General features: G+C 38.5%; 1 protein-coding gene across 1 annotated transcript in view; it reads left to right on the top strand.

Moving 5' to 3' along the window:
- Positions 1-388: 388 nt before the first annotated feature.
- Positions 389-25,974, top strand: part of LOC139727116 (folliculin-interacting protein 2-like) — a 41,019-nt gene continuing 15,433 nt past the window's right edge. Inside the window, exons 1-4 of the mRNA XM_071638094.1 lie at positions 389-770; positions 2,970-2,999; positions 23,791-23,917; positions 25,348-25,458. Coding sequence (XP_071494195.1) covers positions 682-770; positions 2,970-2,999; positions 23,791-23,917; positions 25,348-25,458 — 357 coding nt within the window. The 5' untranslated portion in view covers positions 389-681. The remainder of the gene's footprint in view (positions 771-2,969; positions 3,000-23,790; positions 23,918-25,347; positions 25,459-25,974) is intronic.

Here is a 25,974-nt window from a genome sequence, read left to right as displayed (position 1 = left end):
TGAAATGTGTGAGCAACTCAACTCTTGACTTAGATTATCCCTGTTGCCAATTATCCTTGCTGCCAGAAAGAATCGGCTTCAAGTATTTCTTTTTCGAATCTATTGGCGACATTACAAAAAGTTCACCAAATTATATCCGACAACGCGTTTCGATCCCACTGCACTACCCAATGCTATTCGGCACGTGACTTCGGGATTTGATAACGAACTATCACACTGTGTTTACTCATTTCACATGACTGGCCGCATTTATCGGGGCAGGTTCTTCGCTCCAAACGCTACGACATTCTTCGCAATACGACCAATCATAGACTTTGATCTATACGGAATGCTGAGGATATGTCCAATGATATTGAGCGTACTATTGGATTCACGTATCCAATCGCGGTCGCGGTCGACATCTCCCCGTCATGTGACAATCCAAAACAACGTCGTTTACACTGGCAGGCATGCCATGTACGTTCACATAGTGTAGGTGTACGCGAATCGTCAATGGTATACAGTAGTATTCTGTAGTATATGCACGTTGGTACCGGAAACCGTGCCGCCTGTCTCTTGCTGTGCCGTGAGAACAACTTGCAAGTTTAACGCTAGGTCTGTTAATAACACAGCAATGATTACAGCATTCAAGTGAGCACAGCTGTGGCATGATCCTTTCTTTTATCCATCATGTTGTGAGAAATGGCGTTAACTCGACTTTTTCAACATTCCCGAGATAGGAGGCGCCCGACGTGGTGTAGCGGCAATGCAAAGAAGGACGAGCACTTTGAGTAAGTTACGTAATTTTGGGCTTGTCGGTAGACCAGCTAACTAATAAATGATAGTGAGTGTAATTTAATTACTAAAGAAGCAAGAAACGTACTAGATAGACCACCCTATTCAGACATTGGACACCTACTAGAATAATACTGGAATCATTGCAAATCTCTGTTGTCAGTTCATTGTTTTTCTTAATAATAATTTCATGGTCATCATTGTAGTATACATTTATTATTTTTAACATTACAAATACAATGAAATGCTGTTGATTTTGCCTTTATGGTTTGGTTATTGAATTAGGCAATGTCTTTGTAACAAGTGTTCGGTCAGTCTATAGTATAGTAGACTATGCTATTATTATTCAAATAGTTCATAATCCACCAAGCACTCGCTGACTTCAGACATCCTTGTGTATGCATGTTGCCTTTAAACGGTGAGATACAATTGTACAATTTACAAAATTGGAATGGTGAATGTTGTGTGTGCTGCCAATGGCAACGAATATCTTGGGCATGCCATATCTTGTGACAGGTGTTAAACTTTCACTGAATTCATATAGCCAGACAGTCTATAGTAATATTTAATGTCAGTGTCATATCCATCTATCACATTCCTTTTGAGTCTTGGCCGTTGGGGGGTGAGGGGAACAAGAGTCCCAAGTTAGGATTTACCCTGTTCCTGTTCTTAGCTGAGCAGTAATCGAACCTCGGTGTGGATGCCAATGCTGTTTTCACTACCAAACACTTTGACATTTGTGCCCTAGATGCACTTGCTCCGTCCAGGTTTCTGAAGCTGGAGGCAATACCCGAATGTACAGTGTATCAGATTTGAGAGTATTTTTATGATCAAGATTATAATGTGTTAACATGTCTAATACTCTATTCGCTTTGACAACACTATCAAGCAAGCCGTCCATGATTCAACCATAAACACCGTCAAAAATTTTGACCAGCTGCTACCTGTAGAAACCTACAATGTATGCTTTTGCGCGCAGTTGAATTTTGGCATATGAGGTCAAACCTTGGTGCAGGTTTTTTATGTCACAAGTTGATACTAATTCCCAACTTGTCTGTACTCTAACCTGGTGCCAAAATAGATTTTAGAAAGTTTCTTGGAGTTATGCATTCAGTTTATTATAACACTGTAATTTTTTATTTTTAATATCTTTAATTCGGTTTTCATAAGTATATATTGAACTGAACATTGGTTCTTTCAACACTGAATTCTTTGCGAAGTGCTGTACCACGTCTTGACAGGATCACCTATTCAATACTTCAGTACACTGACGATGATGACATGGAAAGATTGTACACAATATACATCACCTACGTAGTGTACATGTTGCATGGCTGACAGTGCATTTTTAATTTCAGAATTTACAAGAGGATTGTACAATATTTCGGTGAAATGAGAAAGAATGTAAAATGTTCATGCTGAGATTTTTGGAAGCAGCATTGTTATCAAGATTAACAATACAAATAACAAAACATTGTAATCCAATCCACTGATCACTGTTCTGCTTCTGTATATCGTCGCTGGGGCGACAAGACCTCGTATCTACAAAATGTCAAATGTTCAGGAGAGCCAAAAAACATGGCGGCCAAAGCACTATGGCTAATGGGATAGCCTTTCCTTTGACATGCCGTGGTGGCTTCGTTTTTAGAGTAAGACAGTTGGGATTTGGACAGGACATCACTTAACCCATGATTTGGCCATTAATTAAAAAAAGTCATTTTCACCAAAGTTGCAGATACAAGGTCTTGTCACCCCAGCAACGATATGCTACTTGACCATGTGATAGTGAGTCTGAGAACTTTTGAAACATTTAATTAAGCTTTGTTGATATTCTTCCTCAGGATGCTATGGTTAATAATAATATTAATAATGAGCAGCACCTAATGTAGTATAAATCATGATCCAACCACAATGTCGTGTTGGAGCAAGCTTACTCTCTTTCTTCATGTATATATGCTGAATTTTAATTTTGTTGAAATTTACTCTTGAAGAGAAAATTCTTAGTTTCACAGCATTGCTCAAATCCCACTATACGTTTGGCTTGATGTACAATTTTACTGTAGCTCTGTCAGGTAGAATAAACACTTTCCATATTAAATGAAATAGAACACTGATATTGATTATTTGTATGTATTTCTGTAGATATCAAATTTTTAATCGATTATTTGTATTTCCGTGAACTTTCCAACATCCAGGTCCCCAGAAGTGTTAACATCGCACAAATGGTAAGCTTCATACTGGCAATTAACATTTAGCTTCAATCTTTTTTCCAAGTCTTCTCTTTTCTTTTTTTTTTCTTTTTTTGTATGAAGATTGTTTAAATGTAATTATGAGGGATACAATCTTGTAAGCAAAGTAGTAACAAAATCATAGTGAAGCTGGAAGCGTTTTGCCACTGAATGAGTATCCTGTGCTCTCAGATCCTGATTACTTAATGATTTCATCAGATTTATGGCATACATTCTACATAGTGTGCAAAATATTGGAATATATGTTTGTGTTGCCTTGCTGAGATAAGGAAACAGTTTACAGAGCAAGGTGACCTTGGTACCCAGTAACTCATGTGACTGCATGCTATTGATAAGCTGTTGACTTAACACTTATCAGTTATATAGTCTGGAAATCCCTGTCTGAGCTATCTCTGTATAATGTAAAGAGATTAGTTGACACACACATATTGTACACTTGGGTAGTTTGCCCTCCTGCATGCGGTTTATGTCATGTGAGCATCTCTGGCTCTGGATTAACATAATGTGACATAACAATGCCTTGTAGTCCAGGCACTGTAGGCCTACCATTTCAAATCCACGTTGCATCAACACTTGCAAATCAATAATGCAACACATGAATCATTTTTTAAACAAGCGTAGAGTGAAAGTGTGAATTCAATTGAGCAGCTGTTGGGAATAGTACAGCAGAAATACTAGCAACCTGTAGGCTTACTTTGGGTACAAGTACATACATTGTGTGCTCTGGGGATAGCAATAAATCTCTCTCTTAAAACCATACTTCTTAGCTGTGTAGATGCATTTATTTTTCTTAAGTGATTATTCTTACCTGTACTTTTCATGTTTCCATCATTTTGTGTTTTTTTGTTTGTTTTTTGTTTTTTGTTTGTTTGTTTTTTGTTTGTTTTTTGTTGGTTTTGTTTTGTTGGTTGTTGTTTTGTTTGTTTGTTTTTTTTTTTTGTATGTAAGGAATCAACCTGCCATGGCCTTCAGGGTATTTTAATGTAGTAAACAATTTTCTCCATATTTTACATGCGCATTCATACAAATTACAATCAAGAGAAATTGTTTTTGTTTATTTGTTTGTTTTTGTTTTAGTGGTGATTGTCATTTGAACTGACTCTTCCTGTTGCATATTTTATGGGTTTTCATTTGTCTCCTCTTGTGTCAGTGCTTACAGTAAGCAGCCGAAGCCAGCTCACTCCTGTCATTCTGCAGACAAATGGAATGATTCAATGTGTTGTTTTTATTTCAGTTACAAACCTGTAGGCCTAAAGGTCAGGACCCATTCAGCTACACATTACAAGTACATGTAGTGTACGTGCATTTTCGAAAGAGCCTGTTTTGCCTAATTTTTCCGCTAGGGAAAGACTGTCTGGTTCTTCTTCCCACTCATCTTTGCAGACAATGAGCAGTAGCAAAAGGCATCCAGAGCAAAAATGTGTTGTCATTTCAGATTTTACATACCGGTATAAATACTTACTAAATGCATACTATCAGACTGCATATATGTAGAACCAGTTTGATGTACAATTACTACAAACTCCTTGTAAAGGTTATATGAAGGATTGGGGAAGAGTTGCAGGTTATACAGAGACTCCAACTCTCCCGTTTTCGGCGGGAGATCTCCCGCCGAAAACCCATTTTTGCAAAATCTCCCGTTCTCCCGTTTGAGATTTAATTTCTCCCGCCCTGGCTCTTTGCCTCCCGTTGGAAAGGATTTCTTACATATTTCTATTGTATGTTGAAAAGATAAGCCTTAGATAGCACCAGAGAGCATCTAGAACCCGGGGAATTTTGCGCTTCGCACACATCAACTTTGAGTCTCCCGTTTGCTAGGGGTTTCAGGCGGGAGAATCTCCAGATCAGAAGGTACTTTGGGTTGGAGTCTCTGGTTATATAGAGACTTTAATGTTGTTGCCAGCCAGAGGAATGGAACCATTAAAAAATCTGGAATATCAGCTTGGAATGATAATATACAATGCAAGGAGCTTACATGCATATTGCTACCCCAGGTTGCTTCATCAGTGAAAGTAACCCCATATCTGTCCCTTCACTGTCTGTGTGCACTGCAATGAAGACTTACAGTTGTATGCATAGCTAGCATTTGACAGTATGATATTTCACGCCAAGCTGGGGAAACTGAGCAAATCCAAACCACCTGTGCATGAATGGAATTGTTCCCATGCCATTTAGCTGATGTATGCATAGCTTTTCATGCACACCGTGAATCCTCTCAAAGCAATATGACTTTTGCTATTTCCCACATAAATGTGGGCATAAATACAAATCTACATTGTATGTCTATAGCTGAAAGAAGTTCCAGGGGGACGGATTTCAGCTTAGTTGTGCTCCTGCGCAGCAAAATCGTAAGCCGACTTTGTCTAGAAGCTACTAATTTCTCTTGTGTTTTCTATAGCTCTGCGGTCACACTGGCAAAAGATTGCTAAGTTTAAGATCACGATCTATTAAAAGATCATGATCTTTAAGATCTTGAAGTTCTGCCAGTGTGACCGCAAAATTCCTGCGAAACTTCTTTTGAAACTTCCCACTCAGACTAGGGATATTTCTCGGACCCCCTCCCCCTACCAATCTTCTCAACATTTTGGCAGTGTGAATGCCAACAACCAGAACTTTGTGAAGTTTGTCACATGACCAGTCCACCATCTGTTTGTGGAAGGTGCACCAGTGACCCAAACTTAAATGAACTTCGCGAGTTTAAACATTACAATCTTTTTGCCAGTGTGACCGCGGCAATTAAGATATTATTATCGCTACACATCAAGGTGAAGCACATAACCATTCATCCTGCTCTTCCATCTTTGAAAGGAGTTGCTCGTTGACGTTTTGACCAGTTTCTGTAATTGATTACATTTTATGGATCCATTCTTTTTTCTACAGCCTAGTAACTACGTATTTCACTCACCTGCTCCCTCCCATTAACTTCTAATGGCAGGAATTCGCCTAGTTGTTTCATGGTAGGGAAAGCCTCTTGCAAGCTTTATGGTTGTTACAGGCAACTTTTGTTAACAGTGCATGCATTAAATCTGAGTACATTACAGAACCCCGTCCATTAAAAAAGGATTGTGTATACAGCTTTACATATCCCCAATTTGCTATCAACTAAATCACAATTAGATCTGTGGGCCGATTCATGTAATATTGAATGATGCCATCCCAAGGAGGCTAATAAAAGCATGAATTAGACATTCAAATGAAATGAATCGATCATAGACAGAGCCTGTAGATGAAGAGTTTTGATAATTCCTAATTGAATATAGTGTGTGAGAATGGGTGCCTTGAAGAAGAGCAGAAGAGTGGTGTAAAAGGGCCATCTGTTTCTGTGTCAGATTGAATATACCTACAATCTAGTGCTGGCTTAGCCTTGATAAATAATAGGTGTTGTGTAGAGATACATTGTACCTGTACTTGTCTAGATGCAGTTGTTGTTAAGTTTGTTGTGAAATTGGATTTGGTTTGTTTGTGTCCTTCAGCTGTACAACTGAGTGTTGCAGATATTTGGCTAGTGTTCGAGGTCCAGGGATTGTTGTTGTGATGAGTCAGATGCACGTAGGGATGATGGTTGCTTGTTACATTACAAGGAAACTGTGTGAAGCTGTGCATTTTGCCAAAGAAATGTTAGAAAGGATTTTTTTTTCTTCAAAAAGTAACACAAAGGAGGGTAACTAATGCAGCTGGATTATAGTGATTTGTGGGATTTGGGGAGAGTAACTGGGGAAAGGATTTACCCTGTGATTATGACTATTATGATTGTCCACAAGGCTTTATACATGTCATGGTTGGTTCCGTGTTTCCATGAACTGGGCAAATCAAACATGGATATCGCATCGTAATTACCTTGGATACGGTATACCTGTTAGTGTGCATGGGTGAAAGTACAGTACATACGTTGTAACATTTTAGAGTACAGCATGCCATGCATGCATGCCATCATGTTAGTTTGGTGGAGGTACAATGTACATACAACACAGCATTTTGGGTTTAGCTAAATATTACAGCATTATGAAGACTTTGCTTTCAATATGCAAGAACACCAAAAAGGAAAGGGACAGAAGTCACAGTAGTTTTGAGTTTTCAAAGACTTTCAAGATCTTCTGGGGAAGTATTCTTCTGCCGCACTGTTCAGACTGCCTGCTGCTTCATGTTGGTGATGCTTTATGGTATTCATACTTGAAATGTGGCAATTGACTTCAACACACTTTTGCTGCTTGCTTTATAGCTATCTACATGTATCTAGACATTGTGACAAAACCAGATTGGTATCATGCGAAGTAGACATAATAATATATGAGGAATGTGATATTTCAGTTTTGTTTTTGTTTTTGTTTGTTTTGTTTCAATGTCTTCTAGGTAGTCAAATGAAAACTATGAGAGATTATCATCATCATGTGATTGAGATAAATTTTGAGGGTTGCCAAGTATAAATGTAATATTAGATGATATCGTGCGAGTGGCTATATCTTTCTTCAAATTCTTATTGTGGAGGAGCTGGGTTCCATTTTATGGCTTTTGCTTTCACAACTCACTCTCATTTGCCTGGAACCCCTCCCGTGGAAGAGGAGATGGTGTGGGGTTCCTGGGAGCTTGCCTTGAGCCAATGGGATTGCTAAGAATGCCAGGTATTCGTGTCATGGTATAGGAGCACTGTCAAGTTCATATAAATGTAAGTTGGTTTGCAGCAGATGTCCCACCTCTAGTCAGAGTATACACATTGAGCTGAAAGGATTGCTCCATGTACACATGTACACTTCCTATTTTTCTGTCAAATTTCACTAGATCTTTTTTGAACTGAGGGCACTGGTGCTCATTAACATGGGATTTGTGGGAAAAAAACACACATTTATATTAGCTAGAATATCAATTCATTTTGTGGAGCATTGTAACATACTTGGTTGGCAAAAACTCATCTCAAAAAAGTAGCTGAGGAAAAATCAGTGTGCACTATTCAAAATTTTACATGGTCAGATGACTTTGCGGTAGGGCTTTTTGAGCGTAGGGCAAAGTTCACTGTGATCAACACATAGCATTAAGATGAGAAGTGTGCAATTACATATGATTATTGTTTTAAGCAGTTTGAATAATGCTCTGGCATGTGGCAGTTAGTTGTGATTGGGACACCACTATTCTACTTGCGATGCGCTGAAGTCCAGGACAATGCAAAGTGCCACGAACCCTTTTGCCCCTTTATGCGTGGGATACTAAAACCAAAAACTCACTGCCTGCAAAAGGTATACTGCTGTTGATTTTTTTTTTCAGTGCCCTGCAAGGCCTAAATACAGAATCAGCCAGTCTATTTGGCTTCAAAACTGTCATGTGATGTGAGAACTAAAACAGTAACACGCTTACTATCCTGCATTGTAATATGGTGTTTAGAATACACTTGGCATGGTGCCAGTGTAAAAGCACAGGAGTCAGTATGCCAGTATAAAGCATAGGAGTCAATACATCGGTATCATAAGGTACATGTAGCTTTTGTTGTCATTTTTTTTTCACTTTTACAGTGTTGTGGTAAAGTAAAACTTATCAAACATGAACCTCTGTGCCACAAAAATCATGTGCCTGATACACATGTACCACTGAAAAGGACATTAGACCAGACTTTCTTCAACTACTGACCATACATTGTATGTTCAGCGTACACTGTTGACTGTTTGATCATGATGTTTAGTCAGTCTCGATTATCCCTGGTGACTGTTGCAACATTCTGATTCATTGGTAGGTAAGACTGACCATACAAGGTGAAATCACATACAAATTGTACATGAGGTTTTCTACGCAAGAAGTCCAAACTTGCCTTACTGTTAAATTTTCATTCAAGTTTATACCTGCCCCCCTTCCCATTTTGCAGCAGTGCAAGCATGGACCTATAGTACAAGCCAGACAGACAAAGCCATTCAGCTGTGATAGCTGACCATCTAGCAGAATGACCAATACCATTTGAGGGCAATGCCTAAGCTGTATTCATGGACAGTTTGTATTCTTAGGACTTCTGTGCCATCAACAAACAAAGCACTCTAGTGGATAGATTATTATACACTTGTAAATGCAAGATGGTCAGCAGAGCACATCAAGGGATGCTTGCCAATTCCAAGAAAAATCAATATCATGCCATTCCTGTTATAAAAAGGTATCCCTGACTGTCTTGCTTTTGAATAAAGCAAAGGATATTGAGGGGTCTGCCTGTAATTGCTCGGCAGATGTGATATAAAATTCTCCCACCCATGGCAGTATTTTTATGCACTGTATTTTGAAGAATTAGGTGGATCACTTCATTGTTCTTATTTAGCATTGATATTTTGCATCTTGAGATATTGAAGTGTAGTTCTAGGAAGTGAAGCGGAATACAGAGATGGTTCTCCAAATATGCTGGAATCTTTAATTAGCATCACTGTGCTTAATTTTCTATTTGATATGGGTTAAATATGCTGCTAGATCAACTTGCGATTGGAGAGCAAGCATCTCAGTAGTTGTTGAGTGGACTGAGATTAAAGTCCAAACAGAGAGGGAAAATAAAGTAGGTCAATAGTTTTAATCCATGCCTTGTCATGTCATAATTATTATGGATCAAAGTCTTTGTGAAGTTTTCATTCATCATGTGGCACACTTTCTTGGACAGTTTTATCACCAGTTGCATCGATATTGGTCCAATCAAAAGAGTATTCAAATGTGGTAATAATAATAGTGGAGAATATGATATTAATGGCACCTGCTAGAAGAGTACTAAGTCAGTAGGTTTGTCTAATAATGTCTAGGTAAAGCCATTGTCTATAGGACTTTGGTTATTCCTGTGCAATATCTACCCAATGGATATTTCAGAATCTGTTTGGAGGGAAATGGGTGAGATAATACAATTGTGAGTAATATAATCTACTTCTGCATGATTGGATTTTATAAATGATAGGGTATTAAACAAATACAAAGCCAGATTCTAAACCTCAGCAGTTTCATTTCCAGCCTACTAATTTGACAGAAGCCTTTTGTCATATCATCTGTACCTTTCACGGAGTACAGTGTATGATGACACTTGTTGGAAGCCGATGAAAGGCACGCTTTGACATGAGATCAACCTCCCGTCACGCCCTCGTGGTTGACTCATGAGTGCGGGATGCGTTAGCGCTAGTGAATGGCTTCCTGTAGTGTCCACTATTGCAAGGCCCGTTGCCATGGCAGCAAGATGGATGAACAACACAGAAGATGGGTCACCTCACCCAATACGGAATGAGGACACCATCCAACCGGAGTTTTTTCCGGTTGAAATCACAAAATTCCGGTTGGAAGCTCCCAACCAGAGTTTTTATGCAACGGATTTTACATTCTTAAATTAGCAACCTTAAAAAATTCACGTTGGGCAAATCCCAACCAGAATTTTCTAAGGTTGCTAAAAAAGTTTTATGCAACGGGACCCAGGACTAGCGCCATTTTGTTTTCTTCAAGAGCATAGATACATATTCATGCCAAAATTGATTGAGGAAGATGAAGTCTTGTCCTACTGTCAATCATGTTTGATAGAGCTTCTCATTTGGTAAATACACACTCATAGTGATTTCCTTCCTGTCGTACATGTAGATATGATGCAAACATTAAAGGGATGGTATAGTTTTGGTTGAGATGGGGATTCAGATCTTAACTTCTTGTGAGATAATTAGAAAGCACTTACGTGAGCTATCAAAGAACATACAATTCTACGAGGAATTAAAAGTTTATTTGATGAAAGTCTGTTTTGAAATGGCTGAGATATATCCAAAAACACAGCAAAAGAAAGTGCTCCTAATAAAAGATGGTTCCCACCTTTTATTAGGACCTCTTTTTTCTTGATATCTCAGCAATTTCATGTACTGGAAATGGTTTCTATTTATTTTGCAAAGAGTTAAAATCTTAATCCCCATCTCAACCAAAAGTATACCATCCCTTTAAACTAATGGACATGACGCGACACTGATATGGGGGGGGGGGGGGGGGGGGTTAACAACCAGACTGGGCATAGTACTGCTCAAACCTGTGAATTTAGCTATGATTTCATTCATGTCATTTCCATTTACCATATAATAATTGAGTGCTGCTTTATTGAACTTCAGAGAGAGCTCTTTAAAAAAAGAGGAGCAATACCACCTTTCAGACCAAATGGTATAATGTCTTATTCTAACCATGCCCTCGTGAATTTTGATGTACATGAATTTTGATATATCCTGCATTTGTGAAGTAGAACCCAGATAAAATATCATTAAGAAAAACAAGCAAAATACAGCAAAACCCATCTCCACGGCATCTAGACCTCTGCTGGAAAGCAAAATAAAAGATACTGATTTCAGTATTGCCAGAGATGGATTTCGTGCATGTTATAGCATTTGTCACTGCTGAAGTGACAGCTTGTGTGGATTAGGACCTGTCAAGGGAAATGTAAACCATTCTGTTAGAATTGATTTGTCACACGGTGCGTGATTCAATATGAAACTTAAATATCTCTCATATCATATGGCTGAAGGGCTGGAGGAAACAGGATTTATCGTGTTGATGATGATGTGTCCTGGTTTTTTATATATTGTCTGATTTTTTTTTTGTGTGTGTGTTTTCAAAAAAACAGAAGCACTAAATAAATGTAGAATACATGAAGAGTACTGAAAATTCATTAAAAGAATATACGCACAACACCACCCAGATTACTACACATAGAGTTTGTATCTCTGTTGCAGCAAAAAAGAAAAAAGCTACCTAAAGGAGAAACCTGTGATCTATATGCGGAAGGGAACCAAATCCATTCGTGGGAAAGGAAAGGGAGTCTTTCGATGTCATGGTTACCGAAATATATACTGTATTGCAGTCTTTCCATGCAGAGTTACCATCCTGTATTGGGACTGTGATTATCAAAAGTTAGGAGGAAATCAAGAACACGATTTTCCGTGAGCTTAAACTTTCCATTTGTCAAAGTCAAGCATTAGTAACAATGATAAACTGAAAAAAGAAGTTACAGGTTCGTCAAAGGGATATCACCTGCTTAAAGTCTTATTTATTTTAGATAACTGTGTAGATACTCTAGTATCTATGCTGTAATACTTCGAAGGTAATTTGTTATAAATCCCAATTGTAACAAATTGTTCATATCCATGATTTTTTTTTCTTCTGAAAGCCTAATCTTCAGTATGTGAAATTTTGCTGAAAGTGTAATGTGCCTTTGATGGATAATATCAAAAGAGAATGTTCATGATGACATCAGGGGAATATAAGGCAATTCAACAATATAGTGAAACCTGTGCCTTAGATCAAATAGCATGACTAAATCATGTAATAGAAGCATGCTACTACTGACAGCTTAGTCATGTGATAAGTGGGTGTTAGCTAATACTGTATACCAATACAAAGTTGGACCCAACTGATGACAGGTCATGTGCCCAATTTGCAATGCCCTGTATGTGTAGTACTAGTAGAATTCTTCCAGGAATTTTGTTATAAGCAAGACACAGTCTCTAATCCTCCCCCAAACAAATGACAGAATGAACAATCAAACAAACAAACCCCAAACAAAACAGCTCTTCTTACACATGAGAGAAAAAAAAAGAGAGCAAAAACTGTTGTGTGACTTGAACTTTGCCAGGAGTTGCATTTCATTTTGCACCTTCTTGATCAACACACTTGTATGAATTTTTTTTTTCATTTTTTCTTTTTCACCAGGCTTTTAAAATGTAGATAGCGTAGTGACATGACAGAAAAGATCTGGAACAGAGTCAATATTTCCGTGTGAACAAATCTTTGGACAGCATTTTCATTTTCTGTCATATTACTCTGAGTCACACTGCCTGTCGGACTGAACATCGACGCACTGCACTTGTGGCCTTTTGGCTGGCAGCCAAGCCTGGCTGCATCTTAATCACAGTCACATGCTCCGTGTCAGCACCATTTAAAGGCAGAATCAAAGTCATGTGTGCCAATATTTATTGTCACCAGGTGGAGGAGCGTGAGTAAGGCTGATAGTGATTCCTTTAGTAGTCAGTGCCTCTTGTGTACCAGTAATCCAAGAGAGTTACAACTGACCCTACAGAATTAGATATCATTTCCACAGTCTACGTGTATGCTGGTCACCACATATCCAGCACACTCCTACAGTCATTTGCAACTCTTTTTTCTTTAATAGCCAGATGAAATCGCACGAGTTGTGCATTTGTGATACAATATTGTACTGTGATTACTTTGTGTCAGTGGTCATACAGTGTTTGAACTTTCAAATACTGCATCTATGTCAACACAGATTCAATCGATCCTTTTTGCTAGCTGTCGATAGAAATTGGATGTCAAACAGAAAGGCGGAAAGCCGTAGCAATACAAAAATAAAAATCCTATGAAGATTAAAGGGATTGTATAGTTTTGGTGGAGATAGGGCTTCAGGTTTCCAACTTTGTTGTGAGATAATGAGAAATCGTATGAAATATTAAAGAGCATACAATTTTAAGAGGAATTCAAAGTTTATTTGATGAAAATTGGTTTTGAAATGACTGAGATGTAGGCCTATTGAAAAACAAAAGAGGTCCTAATAAAAAGTTGGACCCGTCTTTTGGTAGGACCTCATTGTTTTACTTTAGTTTTGGATATCGGTCATTTCAAAACTTATTTTCATCAAACAAACTTTGAATTCCTCATGGAATTGTATGCTCTTTAAGATTTCATAAGTAGTTTCAAATTACGTCGCAAAAAGTTTGGTCTGAATCTCCCATCTCAACCAAAACTGTACCACTCCTTGAACCATTCATTTCACAATGTACAGCGTACGTATAACAGTCTAATAGATTGTGAATACCCTTTACATTAGTAATGATATCTCTATTCGCCCGCTTTGAATTGCCAAGGAGTATACACTGATTCTGAGTACCTCCACCAAGGATGTTATGGTTGTGTGGGCATGGGTTTATTTATATTTTATGTTCACAAAATAACACAAAAAGTTCTGAACGGATCTTGTTCAATGACAGGCTAAATAAACCAGAGAGAGAAAATTTTCTTTGTGATTGAAAGCAATGTATCCAGAGCAAATACTGTAAAATGAGGAATTTTCGTGTGCATTTTAATTTCGCGAATTTCGCGAGCGCCAAGATTCGCGAAATTAAAATGCACGTGAAAGTCCTTGTTTACACTATATGCATTGAACGCCAGTGGCACTTCGCGAAAATTTCACGCCACGAAAAAGGCTGTCAGTTCCAATTTGCGAAAAATTCATGCCACGAATATGTCATGTTTTACAGTACTTTGTGAAATTCTAGGGAAACCAGACCCCTTGGCCTGAATTCATGAAGGTGGTACAATTGAAACCATGATTTAAACCATTGACAATTTGTATGGAGCGCCAAGTGTCACATGGCCTATTTCATTACGAAATCAGTCATTTCGTTGACGAAATGTTGTGACGAAGTGATTATCTCATTAACGAAATGAACATTTTGTCAATGACATGGTTATTTCGTCGACGTAATGACTGATTTCATAACGAAGTAGGCCATGCGACGCTTGGTGCTCCATACCAATTGTCCATTATTTAAACCATGGTTTCAATTGTACCACCTTCGTGAATTCGGGTCATATGATATAAAAGAAATCCCCAATGACCAGAAATTAACCTACATGTATACATGTATGAGTCATCCAGTGGGCATGTTATGTAAACAATGCTCTCTTAGTGAACATTACATGTAGCCTACATGTAGGTCTACTGTACATGCACAGTGCTTCTGTCATCTTGTTGTGCTTTCTGAAAAGATATTATTCTTTGTGACTCTTCTTATACCATTCTAAAGTGCAGTATGATTTGGCACATTTCAGAAACATAGGAAGCTGAATTGAGTAAAATATGTCAGGAAAATTAATCTTTTTCATAATATAGCAAATGAAGAGTTTTATACTAATTGTATAATTAATAGGCATCACAAACACTGTGCAGAGGTGTAATTTCGAAAGGCCCATATCATGATGTGATGTGTACTGCAGATGTGTGGCTATCATGCTGAGATTTATCGCATATACACCAAAATTCAGACTGTCTTGTTCGGTCACATTCACATTCAGGTAGATATAGTTAATACATTATAGATCTAATTCATTGACATGATTGTTTTTTTAACTTAAAAGCTCTTTCACTTTGGAGTGAATTCCAGTATGATAATCATAGGTATAAAAACATTTGACGTTCATAAACTGTGCATTGTTTCAAGGCTGTGGTTTCAAGTTAATACCTGCACTAATCGCATTTGCACAATTGTTTTGCCTGGAGGGTGTACATGCAAATCATTTCCCTCTATGTTGTTTTAATGTCCATGTTGAAAGTGTTTTAAAACATTTTTCTGTCCTGTATATTGTGTCATCTTGCATGGGCTGATGGAAGTGATTCTTCCCCCCCCCCCCCCCATATGCTCGGCAGTTAATGAGAAGCACGTGGAGAGTTATTATCAGTTTCGGCTGACTATTCATTGCATTTCATATGTTGATTCTTCCTTTTGTGTCTCTCTTGATTCTTTTGTCTATATCATTGTGTCAAAATCTAATAAAAGTATGGAAGTCCTTGTAGGTTGTAATTTTATACACAAATTGGAAACTGGTAGTTGGGTATAGTGTAGGCCTACATATTGCAGCAACAAAAAATTTAAGCTCTGAGGCAATTTGGTACTTTTTAGAAGCCTGTTTTGAGGGTGTACTATATGTTTAACAGCATACTTTAGATTAGAAATTATGTTTACTTGATATGACTTTGCAAAATTCTTGAAAATACATTCACACTTGCAAGAACTTGTATGATTGCTTTGTTATAAAGCAGATTTTGGCATTGCCCACTTCTTTTTTTTTAATTGGGTTACTGGTACCCAATGCCAGTTGTACAAATAGGTTATCGTAATTGATTTCTTTTAAGTATTCTATGGCTTAATCCCTCAATATCTAATGACATGTATACCAAGATCAGTGCCTGTGTTAAAACTGATGGACTATTGAAATTTCCTGCATCGTACTAAATTAAAACTTCTTTTAAAGGGGATGGCTAGTAACTGATCAGTGGGAATTAGTAAGAATGCTGAGGGATGATTGTTCCAATCCGTGTGGTATTCATTTAAGAGTACATTATATATCTATTCTTGTGTGAAAATTATTTGCTTCAGAATGGTCTCATATTCAAGTAATGTGTAGTTTAATGCTTCCAGGTAAGCGTCCCTGGTCAGTGACGGGGCATTAATCTGCACATTACTTGAATATGAGACCGTTCTGAAGCAAATAATTTTCATACAACAGTAGATATATAATGTACTCTTAAATGAATCCCACAAGGATTGGAACAATCATCCCTCAGCATTCCCACTGATTCCCACTGATCGGTTACTAGCCATCCCCTTTAAGTTCAGAAATTGTCCCAAATTCTGACACTGTGGTTACAGGTGAAGAAATAATGGTGTGCATGATGGGCTTCTTTTTATTTTCATACTTCTCTAGCACTTGTTCCATTTTCTTTTACTTACTTGGTACCCAAATTTTGTAAAAATACATGGTTGTGGGGTATAGAATGTACACATGTATGTGTGTATGAATCCTTGCCAGTAGAGCTCATTATCTCCTTGCCAGTTGATGTATCCATAAATGTGCTAGAGGCTAGGATGTATCCATAAATGTGCTAGAGGCTAGGAGAGTTCTTGATTTTTGAGACAAATTTAAAGTCATTAATGCTTGATAATCACTCAGCAGGTAATTTTGTGTGGTAAAATGGTGCTATATAGTCACCAAATGATGAATTAATCCTACATCATGGGTTCACGAACAGACACTCTATGTACGTCTGTAAGTATGGATAAATTTTCCTACCATCTACTGCAAGAACTTGCGACTGATCAATCCAATCTCCAGGGAAACCAAATGCTTCCTGACTACTTGCAAAGGTTTTTTTTTTTTAAATCTAAACATGCAGATAATTGTGTTTTCTATTCAAACAGGAGTTTAGGGTTACTTCCCATATGGGTATTGCTTGCAGTAGAAAATGTAAACATTTCATGCATCCAACGCTTTGTATCTTGCAGCGTGGGTACTTACAAAACATAACTTCCTCCTACCCCCACCATTTTACCCACAGAAGAGTCGCTTCATGGTCATTTTTATTGCGACTATTTCCGAGTGATGGGATTCAGTCTTCCTTCTGCCAGGAAAATGATATAATTTCATCCTGTACACATGGTTACCCCCTTCCTGATGTCAGTGTCCTTATCATTTGTTTGTTTGCTTCCACATTGCGTGATGTACCCACAGAGGGTACCCCCCCCCCCAACTTGGTGGGAGGCTGAATGATTCACCGAAAAACTTCCGAGTGTGGGCAATGCCACTGCTGATTTATTTTGACGATGTGAAAGGCGTCAGTCTAAACATTTCTTGGCACTATCCTCTTGTCTGTTGCACGTTTTCTAGGAAGTGATTTCATCACTAGGGGCAGACGCGAATTCTGCGCGAGTCTGCTTAGCGTGACTTGCATGACGTCGTCAACAAGCATGGCGTGTGACAATGCGTCATTTCGTCTTGTCATCCAAATTTGCTTTTAAGGCAGTATATTCCAGAGCCAGAAACAGACTTTGCAGTGTTCCATATTTCCGTCCTTTTTTTTTTTTTTTTTACAAGAAAATGATTTGATTGTCATTTTGTATCATGGCTGTCTTCATTTCTGCAACAATTGGAGAGTGTAGTGATTGATGCCCTGTGAGGATTTGCCTATTTAAAATGAAAATGCACATAGTGAGTGATAATGCAATCAATATGGGATGTGATGTGCCCAACATGAGCTTACAAAGCAGTAAGTTTATGTTTTTGTTTTTGTTTTTGTTTTTTATACAATGCCTGTAATAATAGGTGTTTGACACAACTTACATGTACGTGTAGGGCCTATATTATATACACTGTATGTGCTCAAGTCAAAGGTATGCTTTCTGCTGGTACAATGAAGAGTACCGGTAATCTATTTTATGTATCACATATCTGTACCCAAAAAGATTTCAGCTTGTCAGATTTCCAGATTTTTGGAGCAACTTTGTTGTGAATTTGTCTGCTATGAATTGACAGCTAATGTGAAATGCCATGAATATCATAATTTATTTATTTCCAGTGGAGTTCCCACATTTCTAGCAGTATCATTCTCCATCTAGATACACATGGTTGGTCTAAAAGCACTGAATTGAGAGTGCTATATATTCGAACTACATCTCACATCACTTACAGAGCTGATATTAATATATTTTTTTTTTGCCTTTTCTTTAAAAACTAAAATTTGTAAACTGTACCATCCTTGATTAAAAAAAAGAAGAAAGCTCAATATCCATGCTGACAGGTTTTAGAGGGAGAGGAAGGACAGCGAAATAGCCTTGCATTCAAACTACAGCTATATTCACAAAGGTGGAGTGAACTCCACCTCAGCTCAAATTTACATGCAGCCAACCCAGTAATCGTGAACTCTGCCTGCTGCCCCAGTTAGGACCTTGAGGGTTTCTTTGGTAGTTGTCACCTTCTGGGCCTCCTGTAGGCAGTCATGTGACGAGGGCATGAACGTGTGTGGACCGTGGGCGTGAAGGTCGACGAAAAAGAACCGTCAATCATCTCTGTTATGTCTGATACCAGTTGCTTCTTCAGATTTCGCATTGACCACAATTGGGTTTGTGTATGTATGTGTGTGTGTGTTTTTGTGTGTGTGTTTGTGTGTTATTCCGCTTGACTGCAGCAGACGAAACAGTACAAAGGTATTAAACATCAGGGTCAATACACCTGGCTGTACACAGCTTTGCAATGGATGGGGTGGCCTATTAAAATAGCTTAGTCGAAAGGCTTAGAACTTAAGAAGTTACCGTATGAGGTTATCAAGGTTAAAGTCGTCGTAATCTTTTCCTGATTTGTTGTGAGTGGCGTGACTGGTCAGGAAAGAAAGACGAGGGTTTGGAGATTTCATAGAATGGTAATTTAAAGTGAAAACTAAGTTTCGGTAAGTGCTTGAGAACCCGTCTAGCACCATTTCATTTTTTCTTGCAATATATCGAAAGAGTCCATTAAGAAACTTACTGGCTGACGCGGTTTGCCGGAATGATGAGTCGGTTTGGAGTATTTTGAGAAAAATAATAATAGTAGGAAAACCGACTTTTATTCCAGAAGGCTCCAGACTAACTCGGTCTCGGGAAAAATTCGACCCTACTTCAGACAATTCACACGCAGTTCGTGATCGCCACATTCTACTGGCCACTGCATAATACCAAATGAGGCCTAACTGAATGTACAGGAAAGTGCGTGCTAACGTAATCCTGTACAAACAAAACAAAAATGACAGCGCACGGTCCTCAGTTGCTGAGACGCACGGTCTTTGGAGTTTTTGTTGTTGTTTATCAAGCGCCTTTGATTGTTTTAGAGGTGCTTGATAGGCGCACACTAATTTTGCATGCGCGCAAAAGAGGTTTTTGATGCGCGCGTTGTAACAACTCGGACCATTACTGCGAGTAGCCAGAACACGAAGCGCTAGTTTATACAGGCCGCTCCCATAGGACAACACTGTACAATCAGAGGGACAACCATTACAACTCATCCCGCCATCAAAGCGAAGCCGAGTTATCCCCGAGTCCGAGTTTAGCCTGACCCCGTTCGGGTAAGTTCTGAGACTGAACCTTTTTGGTTAATATTTCGCATGTTCGTCGCTACCCATCAAATATCTTGTCATAACATCGTTATCCTGCACATTTCCTAAGCATACGTTCACATTTGGGAGCGAAATTTGACAACTTTTGCAGGCGTACCAGAACTTTGTTTGGGCTTTAATTAGCCATACCGTGACGTTCTCGAAGAAATGAAGATGATACAGCTGTGGGGCCCCATACATACAACAGTCAGAACTGACTTTGTTCAATGTGTTATAAGTGCCGTGATATGTATTGAATGAAATTTGATGAAGTGATAGAAGGTGAAAAAACAAACAAACAAAAACGAACCTCTCTCTTCATATTCCTTTGACACTGAAAAGGTAAGGATGGGGGTATTACTACATACAACAATCATAAAGTATTACCTGTACGTCAACAAGGGCTGCTCATAACAGACTGACAGCAGTTGTTGTGGATGATATGATCCCATAAGAAGTCCGTGTAAAGATGTAAAATCTTTAATCTGCATCACCCAAAGTAATTTTTTTTTTTTGTGTTGCAAAATGTTTTTGTGCCTTGGTATGTGATAAATTGAAAATACAAATGCGTAGAACCCCCCCCAAAAAAAAAAAAAAAATAAAAAAAAAATAATAAAATAGAATAAATAAATAAATAAAAATAAATAAAAATAAATAAATAAATAAAGAATAAAAATAAAGATAAAGATAAAAAATCCAAACTCTGTACACAGAAAAAGCACATTCAGAATGGAGGTATGTAAAAAGCACTGTACAATAAATGAATTTGGTCTGAAAAATATGTAGTAGGCCTGACAGATGGCTGTAGCAAGGTGCTATATGCCACTCTATAGGTTTAGTAATAGTATAGTTCCTTGTCTGTCTCTCTCTGTACACACACACACACACATTGCACACATTGCACACATACACTTAGCTCTTTTGGAGTTAACTGTGCAGCCCGCCTACATGACCTCATGCTAGCAGACAAGATAATATGTCACATGATCAGGTGCCCAAATAAATGGATTGCACAGTGCTACTCATCACATTTCCTCCCTGGCAGTCTCTGCCTACACTTTACAGCCCAGCAGGTGATAGACAGTGCTTTAAGGAAAAATACCGTTCCTTCCAAAGGTTGACTTTAAAGGACTTGTTTACCTTTGGGAACAGTGATTTAAAACATTTTCAAGATATCACGCTTGATGCATACATGTTGTATCACAAAACATCCTACCATATAAAATTTTCGCAATAAAGCCTAAAATATGAGGAGATCCCCCCTGTATTTTTTTCAATAAACCGTGTCTGTAGACAGTTAAGTCTGGAAACATTTTAATTACAACTATTGTTCCCATTTTGTATATTTAACGATACTTGCCATCGATTTTACCAATTTAAATTTTTAGAGTGGTTGTTTCTATCCCTAACTCACATTTTAGAACTATTTTAAAGCACCATTGCTGGGTTTTTTTTTAACTGCAAATGGTAAATTATGCCTTTAATGATTTGAGTGACACGGACCAAAGATGGTGAACTGAAGGTTCGTTAAAGTCATAAAATCTTCGAGTTTCACTTGTGATTTGTTCATGAGATACATTGTAGTGATCGATACTTGGCAACAATCACAGATGGATTCTGATACAGTGCTGTATGTGGTACTTTTGATACTGATTCCTTGTTACTAATGACAATGTTAGTCTCCTTTTGACCTACATACAAATTTCAGGATGTTTTTTTTTTTTAAGTTCTTTCTTTTATGAAATATTACAGTTTGATTTTTTTTTCTAATCTTACTGGAATCAGAGATTCCATCACTTTGTGACTGTAAATGGAGAAATGGTTTCAGTTATGTGATTATGAAACCAGTAACTTTATAGTGTGAAATCCCTCTGTATCCCACTACATGTACATGTATATGCCTCATCAGGCACAACCCATCCACTGAACTGGCAAGGGATTATGCGATATAAATGTTTTTAAATTATAGTTTGAATCAAATTATAAATTATCAAATTAATGGTACCTCCCCCCCATGCCCTGTGTTGCTTATGTGTTCCTTCTTGGTACATCACAATGCCTTGGAGAGTCCTTGTAATCAGTGTTAAATGTGGAATTTTATCTTCATGAAACAGTCTAGATATACTAGTATCCTACATCTTTTTCAGGTGCCATAGGCCCTACATTAATTGCTAGTTTGTAATATCATACATTTTGTCACTTATCAGTTACATGAAATAGAAGTAGAAATTTCAACATGAAGGTGTCATGCATACTCTATTTAAAAAGCACCAACAGCAGAAGTGTGCATGCATATATGAAGGCATTATATAACTGGCTGAAGGCAGCGTGGATGCTGCACATGCCTGGGCACATTACATGGATTGTTTACTCCATGCTCTCTCTCTCTATCCCTCTCTCTCCTCCGTCTCTCTAGGCATGCCAAATGCCACGTGTCTGTTTGCCCGGAAAGGGTCAAGAGCAGTTCACACAGTTTAGTGCTGTGGGAGCCCAAAAAGGCCACCATCGAATGGTAGAGGTGGGGTGGTGGTACTGTTGGGGGGGGGGGGGGGGGGAGGGGTGCAATGCTGGCTGAAACATGTGTCAATAGAATGTCTAGGCATGCTATTGCTATACAGTTGTAGCAGGGAGGTGTCTCTCACACCTCCCTGGTTGTAGGTCTTCAATCTCCTTGAAGAGGAGAGGGAAGGAGGAGTTGGAATGGTTTGATGCAGTCTCATCTCCTCCCAATGCAACTCCCTTTCATTGTGTCTTCCTTTATCCCATTGGGTAGCTCTCGGTAACAGACTGGTTCATTACGATCATGGTGCAACAGGCCCACTTTGCTTGCTTGCCCCAGGGCAAGCAACGAGGTACTAGGCTCACCTAATACCTCATTGGGGCAACTAAAACTCACTATCCAACTAGTGAAATGAATTGGTACTTCTTTCCATGTGAAAATTTAGATGCCATTGCTCAAATGTTTCAAGTACAGGCCAAGGGGAATAATACAGCTTTTCTGGTTGTTTTTCTTCTTTTATGAGAGAGGGAGAGGAGGGGGGGGGGGGGGGGGGAGGGGGGGGGGAGAGTGGGGGGGGGGGTTCCATCCCAGACAGTGAAACCAAACCTCTTTTATGGGGATGAAGGAATGCAACGTATGCATGTCAAGCAGTTTGCCACTGATGTCATTGGCATATTCTTTACTAGGATGTTATTCATGAATAGTCCATGTACATGTCATTCAGCCTCTGTCTACATTTGTGCGGAGATACCTTTACAAAGTCTAGATGTACCCCTTTCCTTTGTGGCCATATCCAAGTACAGTGTAATCTGAAGGAAAATAGTATGAATATTATTATAGAATATAATGTACAGTGTACATATTCAGATATTTTTTTCTTTTTTGGCCACATGTGATTATCAGGGTACTATAAAGTCAAAACGTACTTGCATATAACTTATAAGTGCCATCTCTCTTTAAAGAAAGTGTGAATATCAGCCTCTTCAATGTGCAGGTGGCATAAATACCTGTCACATACCATCAGTGTATCTTTTCTCTTGCCTTCAAATGTAGGCCTACATGTACAGTTGTATCTTTCACACACCTGTGGACTTCACATGCCAAGTTGGCATGTTTCGAAGACAAGTTTTGTTTGGTTTTGTTGTGTTTTGTTTGGGAATAAATACCTTCAGTATCAATGTGCTTGTTTAAAAAAAGATAATAAATGGATATTACAGTTGTATTGCTTGATGCTACACACAATTTATGTGCTTTCTTCATTAATTGTTATTGTAAAATCTTGCTGAAAGTACACGGTCACTGTCATACCAAGCCAGTTTTCATCTTTTCTCCTTGTTTGTACAGTTATTTTTTCCTTTTTGTCCATTTAAAATCTATTCTTGCAGAGCATGTACATCTACACAGCTTAGTTGTCGAGCAGTGCAGAGCTTGTGGAAAGAAACAGTTTCAAAGTCCCTATGTGATCAAGCAATTTTTTTTCTTGTCCTGGTGTAGAATTTCTTGTCACAACGGTTTCACAATAATGTGGCTAGAAATGAAAGTGCTACTGCTTCTGCTTCTTGATACAAAGTAAAATGTGTGTCAAAGTTATGTTCATTCTATCTCTCTTTGTGCAGTTGGCAGGCACCTATTCTAGAGGAGAAGCAGATCCGACTGGTGGTATTCAAAGAATGTGATCTCAAGGGAAAGCGGATTCTTATTGATTCCAAGGCCATTCAGAAAGTTGAACCAAATGCAAATGAGGTAAGCTTCTTTGACGGGGTCTATGATAATTCATCTTGATGAATACGCAAGTAGGTTCATGTTCATATATTTGTTAAATGTTGTTGTTTTTTTGTTTTTTGTTGTTGCTAGGAACCATGTAGATACCTATTTAGTGCTGTTCCAGCTAGATTAATTTAAATACTTGAATGATGCTATATTTGGCATAACTTGGCCAGGTTTTGATTGTCAAGAGTGTGGTCTATGCACAGGTTATGCACAGAATAGGCTCTTCCTGTCATGAATTACAATTCATGGATTTCTCTTTCCCTTCAGCCTAGTTATGTAATATTTCATTCACCTGCTCTCTCCCATTACGTTCTATAGGCAGGAATTCACTTAGACCCCGTTTACTGTGCGGGGCTGGGCCGAGCCCCGCAATTTTGTCTGTTTACACTGCAGGGTTCGGCCGCGCTTTAGATTCGAACCTTTCAATATTTTGTCGTAGTGGCGCTCTGCTTGTAAACAAATGCAATTTGGTATTGTCTGGTTTTCAGACCCTTTGCCAACTGAATTTCGTGGCGACAAAGTCGCCGTTCGGGCAAAGGCCTTTGCCGAAGGAAAAAATCCTTTGCAGGACAAAACCACCTTAAACTATACTAGTTTTCGACGTTGAAGGGGTTAATATCCTGAATAGCAAAAAATACAGGCAGAGGGTTTGGAAGCCAGACTAAAATTGGCCGGCATTTAGCCCAGTTTGCGTTTACACTGAGAAAAGGCCGGGCTCGGCCGCGGCTCGCTGCCGAGACCACCTCCAGAGCAAGGCCAAATGCAAGGCCAATTTGGGCCTCACATTTGGCCTTTTGCGCGTTAACTCTGAAATGAAGGTGGGCTGGGCCGCGGCCGAGCCTCGCACTGTAAACGGGGTCTATGTTGTTGCTAGGTTGAGCAAGTGCCCGGCAAGCTTTCTGGTTATTGAGGGCAACTTTTGTAAACAAAGTATGCATAAAATCTGAATACATTACAGAACCGTTCTATTAAAGCGTGCAGGTATACCTGTACCAGTCTTTCAATACCTGTACATAATTTGTGCATTTCCACCTCTTGGCTCCCATAAAATTTACCCTCTGCACTTCATCAAAATTTGTCGTTTGCACTCCATCGCTTTTGTCAAACTACATGTGTAAATTAAGAAAGATTTAGTCCTGTTTATTGGCCAGCCTTTCTAGTTGTATTTCTTATACAGTTTTTATTTCACAATCAATTTTTATTTCACAATCAAAACTCATTGTTTTTTCTCTATGAAATGTAGAATGCTGCATTAGGAAAACTTGGCCGAATTGATGGAGAAATCTCAGTAGATGAGAAAGTGTAGTGGATGGAGTTGTATTTGTGTTCATCCTGGACACAGCTTGTCCGTGATGATAGTTTTAAAATGGTGAAATTGGTGAAATCTTTTGTCTGTTTTCTAGGCGTCACCCAACACAGGCAGGCTGGGGAGATGCTACCAGAGTGCCAATGGGGAGCGACGCCTTCCCCCTGACAGACCCTCTCAGCCATCAAACATTCTTGATGGCTACAAGGTGAGTGAGAATGAGGAAGTAATGAGAAAGGGAGGCTTTTCTGCTGGAAGAATACCAGGCTATTGATCGTGCAATCAGTCTCTTTCATGCGTTTGACCTTGTTATATGTTGCTACATGCAGTCGTCTTTACAACATAGTTTTTGTTAGTGTTCTGGTGGGTATTTTGCACTCAAGAGTCATCAGACTTTGCATCATAATGAGAAAAAATATATATTTGCCATCATTCACACACATCCCCCCCCCCAAAAAAAAAAAAAAATCACAAAGCCGTCAAGTAAATCAAGGATGAAATGTGGAGTCTACCATATTATACTGTGCTGAGTTATATTACGTAAAACAGCCTCTGTGAAATATATTGTCTTTTACAGACTTTTTGATAAAATAAATCACAAAGTCTATAAAAGACAATATACTTCACAGATTCACCTCCTTAATCATAAGACAATATCAAGTCATATTGTGATTTGATATTGTCTTATGATTAAGGAGGTGAATCTGGATTACATATTTGGGAT

Source organism: Diadema antillarum, unplaced genomic scaffold, assembly GCF_040938485.1.
Source record: "Diadema antillarum isolate AM-2024a unplaced genomic scaffold, OU_Dant_1.0 seq00000119_RagTag, whole genome shotgun sequence".
In the NCBI taxonomy this organism is placed as follows: Eukaryota; Metazoa; Echinodermata; class Echinoidea; order Diadematoida; family Diadematidae; genus Diadema; species Diadema antillarum.
The sequence above is the reverse complement of the archived record's forward strand: the minus strand, read 5'-3'. Positions and strand labels throughout refer to the sequence as shown.